The sequence below is a fragment of the Phalaenopsis equestris genome, unplaced genomic scaffold (assembly GCF_001263595.1).
Source record: "Phalaenopsis equestris unplaced genomic scaffold, ASM126359v1 Scaffold000507, whole genome shotgun sequence".
NCBI classification, from domain to species: Eukaryota; Viridiplantae; Streptophyta; class Magnoliopsida; order Asparagales; family Orchidaceae; genus Phalaenopsis; species Phalaenopsis equestris.
In genome coordinates this window covers 969,107-979,471 of record NW_018164947.1, presented here as the reverse complement: position 1 = coordinate 979,471, position 10,365 = coordinate 969,107, and the positions used below count along the sequence as shown (strand labels likewise).

General features: G+C 35.7%; 1 protein-coding gene across 4 annotated transcripts; it reads right to left on the bottom strand.

Moving 5' to 3' along the window:
* Window positions 1-326: 326 nt before the first annotated feature.
* On the bottom strand, window positions 327-10,295 carry LOC110028297 (D-amino-acid transaminase, chloroplastic). 4 transcript variants are annotated; one of them, XM_020730087.1, is made up of 4 exons: window positions 10,221-10,295; window positions 9,070-9,248; window positions 6,272-6,942; window positions 327-712 (listed from the first exon to the last, which is right to left on the bottom strand). In XM_020730087.1, the coding sequence occupies exons 2-4, from the start codon at window positions 9,186-9,188 to the stop codon at window positions 600-602; spliced, it is 903 nt and encodes a 300-aa protein (XP_020585746.1). In that variant the 5' UTR covers window positions 9,189-9,248; window positions 10,221-10,295; the 3' UTR covers window positions 327-599. The 4 variants fall into 4 exon arrangements, with proteins under 4 accessions (XP_020585746.1, XP_020585747.1, XP_020585748.1 ...); XM_020730088.1 differs by having other exon boundaries at window positions 327-697; XM_020730089.1 differs by lacking the exon at window positions 10,221-10,295 and adding an exon at window positions 7,921-8,036 and having other exon boundaries at window positions 9,070-9,089.
* Between the last annotated feature and the right edge of the window lie 70 nt (window positions 10,296-10,365).

The following is a 10,365-nucleotide window of genomic DNA, read 5'->3' as shown; positions in this document are numbered from 1 at the left end:
AGCCCCAATTTTATGGCACCCCATAATCTATTAATATTAATTTGAATTAAATTATGAAAATCAGATAGAATATCGAACTGAAAGAGGTAATTGCTCAATATTCGACTAGGTTTATGGCAACGATTGATTCAGATGACCTAATAAATATTTAAATTATTTTTGATATAATTTAAATAATATAATAATGATACATTAATATTATTTTTATTAATAAATACTATATTAATTTAAGACAATATCTTTTAATACTGTGAACAATATTTCAAATAAAAAATTTACAACATATACTTTATTTATTCATAAATTTAAATATCTTATACATAGCCTTCAAATCAAAATCAAAATAATACAATTCAATAATATTTGAACCGAACGATTTCGATTTCTTAGAAACAGGACCGGTTCACCACTTCAATCCCGGTTCTCACGAGTTCAATCTCAGTACTATACAGAAACGGTTTTAAGCTTGAATCGAACCGCTCGAATAACTGGTTCACAGTTGAGCCGGTTGAACGACGACTTTTAAAACCACGAGGCTGTTATGATACACGAAGAAGCTTCTAATGACTGCCAATATTTAAATAAAAGGCCATAATGGTTCAGTGGTAAGGAACGGGAACTCGAACAGAAGGTGGACCACTCCTCATATCCTCCACAATGAGTCTGAAAATAGCTTCAGTGACAGGACCTTCCTTCCCTGAGAGCTCAAAGGCTTTCAAATAGTCAGCAAGAAATAGCATCTCAATCAACATACTTTTTTATGAAAATTTTAGCTGCCAAAATAATATATTTACATTTATAACACCTTAGCAGCACAAATCTCTGTCGAAAAGATGTATTTTACGTTCATAAAATTAATAATAGTGATATTTTTAATGAAATATTAAAGGTTTTGAAGGTGATATGTGGGCAAATAAGAAATTTAAGGTGTTAGATATGTAAATACATTAGAATTGTTTGGATATATATGTAAATGCATTCATTTTCACTAAAAAAAAGAAAAAAAAAAAGAGGAGGGAACGTCTACATGTTCTATAAATAGTTTTAATATCTAAAAGAAAGCAGAACCATTATGGCTATGTGAAAGAGCAGCTTAAGCAACACCAATTATGACACAATGATTATTTATGGTGGGGCATTTACATACATACCATACAATTCTTATATTTACATATCCACTCAAAATTTTAACTTCTATATTTAGGTGCATACCGCTCAAATCTTTAACATTACATAGGAAATGTCGGTATTACTTACTGTATGACCAGGTTAGAAAAACATGAATCTCGATGCAGGGGCAAGCAACACGACAAGCGAGATGGGTCCCCAACCCAAAGTGAATCAAGACCTGTCAATAGGACTAAGTCGGTTTACTAAAAAAATTGATGCTCGGGTTAGGAGATCGGCTGATAATATCATTGAATTGCGTAACAGATGACAAACCAACAGACAATGAAGCCAGACGGAAGCTATTTGTAGGACCAATCGAACGAAGAACTATCTATCACCTAGCAGGCGAAGGAGGCGAACCGGGGTTTAGAATAAGTCATAGGTAAGTTTGACCGAGAAGCTCTCATATTACCCTCTCGTGATTCAACTCATTAGAGACAAACAAACAAAGATATACCAACGGGCAAAGGGTCGTTGTCGTTGGCAAATATTTATTTAAATTATTTTGACATATCAGATAACTGACTGTAATATCCTTAAACTCCTTTAGATAGAGTGGGGGGCATAAAGGTAAATGTGTAGTAGCGTGTCTCCTAAACCTATAAATAGGAAACTCATTTTGAAGGGGAAGGAGCTCTGGAAGTTTATTTTAACTATTCATTCCTTATCATATTATATGCGCTCTATACATGAGTGGGATTCAAGACATTTTTAGGCTCAACACTCTAAAATATATGGCAAACGTGGAATTCATTCCTCTAACAAGAGAGGAGCACAATGCTGCAGCAAGGCAGCCGCTCGAGAGACACAAAACCAAACCAAAGAGATGGATATTACAAGGGAGATAGTCCAACAACAAATAATGAAGATGACAAAATAGCTAGTACTAGAAATGAGAGAACAGATGGTGGGTGCTCTCCAAGAAGCTTTGGCTAGGGAAGGCCAAAACCCACAAAACAGAAATCCACATCAATATAATTGCACAAAACTGAACAACAGGCAGGCTGGACCGACGTAGCAGCTTTCGAGCCGACCGTCAGTATTCTCAAGATTACTGATGCATTCAAATGCCTTTTACTCCTCACCACGCTAAGAGAATTGGTTCTTCATTGCTTCAACGCTCTCCCGACAGGAATAATCCCCTCCATTAAAGAGTTCAAAAGGCTATTCATAGGAAAGGTCGACCAAGAAGTTCTCATATCACCCTCTCGTGATTCAGCTTATTACAGATGAATGAAGAAAGGTGGGCAACGAGCAAAAGATCGCTGTTGTCGACAAATATTTATTTAACTTATTGGATAATTAACTTTAATACCCTTAAACTCCTTTATACGGAATGGGGGCATAAAGGTAAAAGTGTACTAGTGTAACCTCTAAGCCTATAAATAAGAAACTCATTATGAAGAGGAAGGGGGGCTGGAAGTTCATTTTTACCATTCATTCCTTATCATATTATTTTCACTCTATACATGGGTGGGATTAAAGACATTTTTGGGCTCAACAATCTAAAATGTGTAGCAAACGTGGAATCCATTCCTCCAACAAGAGAGGAACATAGTGCTGCAACAAGGCAACCGCTCGAGAGACACAAAACCAGACCAAATGGATGAATATTACAAGGGAGATAGTCCAACAACAAGTAATGGAGATGACAAAACCACTAGTACTAGAAATGAGAGAACATATTGTGGGTGCTCTCCAAGAAGCCTTGGCTAGGGAAGGCCAAAACCCACAAAACCAAAATCCACATCAATATAATTGCACAAAACTGAACAATAGGCAGGCTGGACCGACGTAGCATCTTTCGAGCCGACCGTCAGTATCCTCAAGATTACTGATGCATTCAAATGCCTTTTACTCCTCACCACGCTAAGAGAATTGGTTCTTCATTGCTTCAACGCTCTCCCGACAGGAATAATCCCCTCCATTAAAGAGTTCAAAAGGCTATTCATAGGAAAGGTCGACCAAGAAGTTCTCATATCACCCTCTCGTGATTCAGCTTATTACAGATGAATGAAGAAAGGTGGGCAACGAGCAAAAGATCGCTGTTGTCGACAAATATTTATTTAACTTATTGGATAATTAACTTTAATACCCTTAAACTCCTTTATACGGAATGGGGGCATAAAGGTAAAAGTGTACTAGTGTAACCTCTAAGCCTATAAATAAGAAACTCATTATGAAGAGGAAGGGGGGCTGGAAGTTCATTTTTACCATTCATTCCTTATCATATTATTTTCACTCTATACATGGGTGGGATTAAAGACATTTTTGGGCTCAACAATCTAAAATGTGTAGCAAACGTGGAATCCATTCCTCCAACAAGAGAGGAACATAGTGCTGCAACAAGGCAACCGCTCGAGAGACACAAAACCAGACCAAATGGATGAATATTACAAGGGAGATAGTCCAACAACAAGTAATGGAGATGACAAAACCACTAGTACTAGAAATGAGAGAACATATTGTGGGTGCTCTCCAAGAAGCCTTGGCTAGGGAAGGCCAAAACCCACAAAACCAAAATCCACATCAATATAATTGCACAAAACTGAACAATAGGCAGGCTGGACCGACGTAGCATCTTTCGAGCCGACCGTCAGTATCCTCAAGATTACTGATGCATTCAAATGCCTTTTACTCCTCACCACGCTAAGAGAATTGGTTCTTCATTGCTTCAACGCTCTCCCGACAGGAATAATCCCCTCCATTAAAGAGTTCAAAAGGCTATTCATAGGAAAGGTCGACCAAGAAGTTCTCATATCACCCTCTCGTGATTCAGCTTATTACAGATGAATGAAGAAAGGTGGGCAACGAGCAAAAGATCGCTGTTGTCGACAAATATTTATTTAACTTATTGGATAATTAACTTTAATACCCTTAAACTCCTTTATACGGAATGGGGGCATAAAGGTAAAAGTGTACTAGTGTAACCTCTAAGCCTATAAATAAGAAACTCATTATGAAGAGGAAGGGGGGCTGGAAGTTCATTTTTACCATTCATTCCTTATCATATTATTTTCACTCTATACATGGGTGGGATTAAAGACATTTTTGGGCTCAACAATCTAAAATGTGTAGCAAACGTGGAATCCATTCCTCCAACAAGAGAGGAACATAGTGCTGCAACAAGGCAACCGCTCGAGAGACACAAAACCAGACCAAAGAGAGGAGCACAATGCTGCAGCAAGGCAGCCGCTCGAGGGACACAAAACCAAACCAAAGAGATGGATATTACAAGGGAGATAGTCCAACAACAAATAATGAAGATGACAAAATAGCTAGTACTAGAAATGAGAGAACAGATGGTGGGTGCTCTCCAAGAAGCTTTGGCTAGGGAAGGCCAAAACCCACAAAACAGAAATCCACATCAATATAATTGCACAAAACTGAACAACAGGCAGGCTGGACCGACGTAGCAGCTTTCGAGCCGACCGTCAGTATTCTCAAGATTACTGATGCATTCAAATGCCTTTTACTCCTCACCACGCTAAGAGAATTGGTTCTTCATTGCTTCAACGCTCTCCCGACAGGAATAATCCCCTCCATTAAAGAGTTCAAAAGGCTATTCATAGGAAAGGTCGACCAAGAAGTTCTCATATCACCCTCTCGTGATTCAGCTTATTACAGATGAATGAAGAAAGGTGGGCAACGAGCAAAAGATCGCTGTTGTCGACAAATATTTATTTAACTTATTGGATAATTAACTTTAATACCCTTAAACTCCTTTATACGGAATGGGGGCATAAAGGTAAAAGTGTACTAGTGTATCCTCTAAGCCTATAAATAAGAAACTCATTATGAAGAGGAAGGGGGGCTGGAAGTTCATTTTTACCATTCATTCCTTATCATATTATTTTCACTCTATACATGGGTGGGATTAAAGACATTTTTGGGCTCAACAATCTAAAATGTGTAGCAAACGTGGAATCCATTCCTCCAACAAGAGAGGAACATAGTGCTGCAACAAGGCAACCGCTCGAGAGACACAAAACCAGACCAAATGGATGAATATTACAAGGGAGATAGTCCAACAACAAGTAATGGAGATGACAAACAACTAGTACTAGAAATGAGAGAACAGATTGTGGGTGCTCTCCAAGAAGCCTTGGCTAGGGAAGGCCAAAACCCACAAAACCAAAATCCTCATCAATATAATTGGACAAAACCAAACAACATGCAGGTCGGATCGACGTAGCTGCTTTGGAGCCGACCGTTAGTATCCTCAAGATCACCGATGCATTCAAATGCCTCTTACTCCTCACCACGCTAAGAGAAATGGGTCTTCATTGCTTCAATGCTCTCCCGACGGGAATAATCCCCTCCATTAAAGAGTTCAAAAGACTATTCATAGGTAAGGTCGACCGAGAAGTTCTCATATTACCCTCTCGTGATTCGGCTCATTAGAGATGAACGAACAAAGGTGGGTAACGAGCAAAGGATCGCTGTCGTCAACAAATATTTATTTAACTTAAACCACTTATTGGATAATTAAATTTAATACCTTTAAACTCCTTTATACAGAGCAGAGACATAAAGGTAAATGTCTACTAGTGTATCCCCTAAGCGTATAAATATGAAACTCATTATGAAGGGGAAGGGGGGTTGGAAGTTCATTTTTACTGTTCATTCCTTATCATTTGTGCTCTATTCATCATAAAAGATTCATGATATTTTTTGGGTTCAACACTTGATTTTTAAAAACAAAAATATATTTTCAAGTATTGTTTTATGATAGTAAAATATTATACATATAAGTATAATAGTTACGATGTTAAATATGTAAATATATAAAAATTGTTTGGTATGTATGTAAATTTCACACACACATATACACATATGGGCATTTATATTTTTTCATATCTCACACCTAAACATTCATATTTACACACACAACACTCAAGTATTTTATATTACAATAATAATAATAATATTATTATTTTTTTAAAGTGAAATATACATTTTCATACATAAATTTAAATTTCTATATAAATATGAAATTTTAAATGTGAGATATATAAATACAAAGAATTGTGCGCTAAGCATGTAAATTTCCACATAGCTATAAAAGAAAATAAAAAATAAAAAAAGGAAGAAAGCTTACCATCACCAATGATCTGATCATCCCATTGAAGAACCGGCTTCACAAGAATTCCACTTCCAATAAGCATCATTTCATTCGCCATCTTCCCTTCCCTAACCCTAACTTTCTGAACCCTAACTCCTCTGATCTTCCCCTCTCTCACAAGCTTCTCTGCAAGAACTATCACTCTCCTCGCAGTGCATCCACTCAGAATCTTATCAAACTCAGGCATCAACAACTCTCTCTCTTCCGTCACAAATGCGACATTCATATTCGGACCTTCGGCGACATATCCTTCGTCGTCGATCCATATTCCGACGAAAGCGCCATTTTGTTCGGCTTCCATCTTCGACAGGGCATTCGGTAAGTAGTTCACACTCTTCATTACTGCGAACTTCGGTGATTTCATGGGGATCGATGATGTTATTACTTTAGAACCCGTAAATTCCGGTAGATAAGTTTCGTAAGCCACGGCGTATAGAGCGGATTGTAAGCACCCGGAAGGAGATAGGTAGAAATCGCCGGGACCGACGGAGAGCCAGTACCTTAAAGCCCCTTCTGTGCATTTTGAGGCGCTTACTGTTTGGATTAGGATGTTTCGTATTTGCGAGCGATCGAACGGTAGATTGATTTTAGCCATTGCAGCTGATCGTAAGAAACGATCGAGATGTTGATCTAGTTCATAGAGGTATCTGAGATGAAGAAAGATGGGTAAGTATGGTTTAATTGTTAAAAAATAAAGGGCATAATGATGCATTTCGGCATCACAAAACCCTAACTTGTTCCTAAAGTATGTTCATTGAGATGAAATAAAAATGTAAGTGATGTTCAAATCATGTTTTCATGAATAATGAAGTTGGGACTACATCAATGGCTTTTTAGTAGGGAAATTTACATGCACACCACAAAATTGTCATGTCTCGCATATCTAACAGCCCAAGTTTGATGTTTACATTTATGACAACTTGGTGTCATAAACATATGTATGAAAATGTGTATTTCACCTTTAAGAAGATAGTGATGGTAGTATTTTTTGATGTGATGTTAAAGATTTGAGTGGTATATATATGTAAATATAAATGTTTAGGTGTTAAATTTATGTAAATACATAAGAACTTTGTGGTATGTATGTAAATGCCCCTTTTTAGTGTCGTAGGTGAGCTGAGCCTTAATTAACTACCATCTTGCTTTCTTGGATAAGGTTTCAAGTAAAATTAAAGTAATAAGCTTTGAAATTTAACTAAATGCTACAAAAGTTTACCAATCAGATTAGATGAATGCTTAATTTATTGCTGCCAATTCTCATTATTTATTAATTTTTTGTTCAAAATTAAATAAAAAATTGTGAATAAATAGTCATCAATTATTCACCAATTGCAATGTAAGTGTGAATGTGCTATCAAAGCATGAATTTTTTCATGTTCCTAAAAACAAAAAAAACTATGTTGGTACCATTAATACCATTTTTAATGACGAAGTTAAAAAAAAGAGGGGTGGTAGAAAGCTGCAAGCTGACATTTTGAAAAAAAAAACGAATTTGTGCTAAACATTGCATTTTTTTTTTTGTCTCATGCCCTTAAACACTTGAACTTTACTTGTCAAGTTTTTTCCTCCTGATATTATGGGTGCGTTTGTGGTGAAAATGTGGTGGTGGTGGTGTGGTGTCGCACCAGGCTTTTTTGTGTTTGGCGAAGCTATATTTTGTCTGCTCAAGAAGCTGTGGCTGAAGGTTGTAACAACTGTTTTTTGCAACCTTACTCGGCCAAGTGCAGCGACTGCTAGAAACCTGCGAGTTGACATTTTGAAAAAAAAAAAGAATTTGTAATAAACATTGCATTTTTTTAACAACAAAATCTTCTGTAGCACATTTACAACTGCTTCTTTAAATAGTTATAGTTGCCCCAAACATACCGATAGGGCCATAGTTGGAATGGGTTAGTGATCTCTAACCCAAAACTTACATTTTGTGATAAGATTATTATTAACATCCATCCAAAGCTTATAGGTCCTAACTTGCCACACATGGAAGAGTTAAAAACAATAGATTACTACTAAAATATTAAATGGTTGACCCTCTCACTCATAGGCTTATACTTTTAGTTGAAAATATGTTCGAATAGTTCAAAACAGGTTTGATTGTGGTGCATTAGGCCCAACTTTGGTCGCGCCTAGATTGTCATTGCTTAACAAGTAAAATCAAAGCAAATGCATGCATTAGTTTGAAGCAGGTGATTCACTCAATTCTTTCTTCCCTATATGTTTTTAGTCCTTACCAATGTTGAGAATGGTTCATGAACAAAAGGCTCTTATTGGAATTGGGGCTCAATGTGGCTAAGTGAACTCTCCGTACATGATACTCGAGCATTATAAAAAACCTTTGTTTAAGGGGTTGTGAGTTGTGATTTCTACTCTAAATAGGTCTTATTTGCGGGTGAGAGTATTAAAACACATGAGTGTACTAGCTCAATTACACATTTGATAGTTAAAAAATATATTGATGATGAAATATTGAGTGATTTGCCTTTACCAAAAGCCTCAAACCAAATATGGTCACCCTTTAGTCCATATTCCATAGCAAATGCCTCATTTGAATTCCTTACCAAAATATAAATTTGAATTGACCAAACAATTCAATAAGACACTTAAAAAAAAAATGACATAACAATACTAATCAAATGGCAAAATGCAAATTGATTCATTCTGAGAACATTGAAACATTTTTTTCATGTACCATAGTATTTTTTCCCTTTTATATAATTTCACCATTTCTAAAAGTCGTTCTAATTTAGAAATATTATCAAGTACCTCAATTCTCTTACCCATCCATTATGGCAGCAGTGTCAAAAACACCATGCCCTCTATGGACCATGTGATCATCCAAGGGAACCACCATGGCCGCAAGATCTGTCGTAATTCCCCCAAAGATGCTCGAGTACATGGCCACAGTACTTGGCTTTCTAAATCTTTTTTGCTCGAATGCTCTTAGCTGCTCCACAACCTTCAAGTTCAGTAAACCCATTGTTAAGAGAAATAAATAATCCCTAATGAAGCAACTTTTGTGAACTCATAGAGCCAATTCACACCAGAAAAAAAATATACAAATTATTTACAATGAATTTTCTTAACAACAGATTCTTTTAGTTCCCCTTTGGGATCATTTTTTATATGCTTGGGATCAATTTTTATTTTTTTTTTGTTTTTTTTTATATTTTGATCTCAAACAAAACATGTTTTGCATATTTTGTTTTTAAAAATTTAAAAAATAAAAATATGTAAAAATACAAAATAAAGATATTAAAAAAAAAGAAATTGATCCCAAAGAAGTCATTAACAGCAAGCTTCCACTATCTCGAATCTATGCCACCACTTTACTCATGTAACACCTATACATTCATATTTACATGCACAAGTCACAAATATTTAACATTACATCAAAAAACACCACCATCATTATTTTGTTAAAAGTGAAGTAAACTTTTTCATGCATAAATGTCTGACACCAAAATATTATAAGGGTAAATATCAGACTTTAGTGGTTCGATATTTAAATGCATAAAAATTATATGGTATGAATGTAAATTTCCCTTGAAAATAGCTCTAGCTTCAATAACCACTGAGCAAGCCTGATAACTGCCATGTTTTGAAAAGATTCTGACAATAATCGCTAAAAAGAGCTAATAATCACCCACCAATTATGTAAATTGATGACTAATTATTATATTACATTAGAGAAAGGACTGTCACTGATAACTTCATTAGATTACTAATACTTTCTCCATTATAGAGCCATGTGCAAAAAGCTGACACTTCAATTATAATCCAACCAATCAATGGCCAGAAAGGCAGGAACTTTATCATATTGACAATTATAAAAATTTAATACAAATAATTGCTTATATTTAATCAGAAAACATGAAAATTTTTATATGGTTGTGATTATTATTCAGAATCAAAGCCGAACAAGAGTTACCTGAGCACCAGACAGAAGAGGAACTTCAAAATCCTTGACTTTAGTGATCACATGATCTGATCAAAATACAAGCAAATCAAGAACAAAGTGTAGAATATTAAAAAAAAAAAAATTAGGAGCAAGATATGTAAGTAAGTAAGCATTG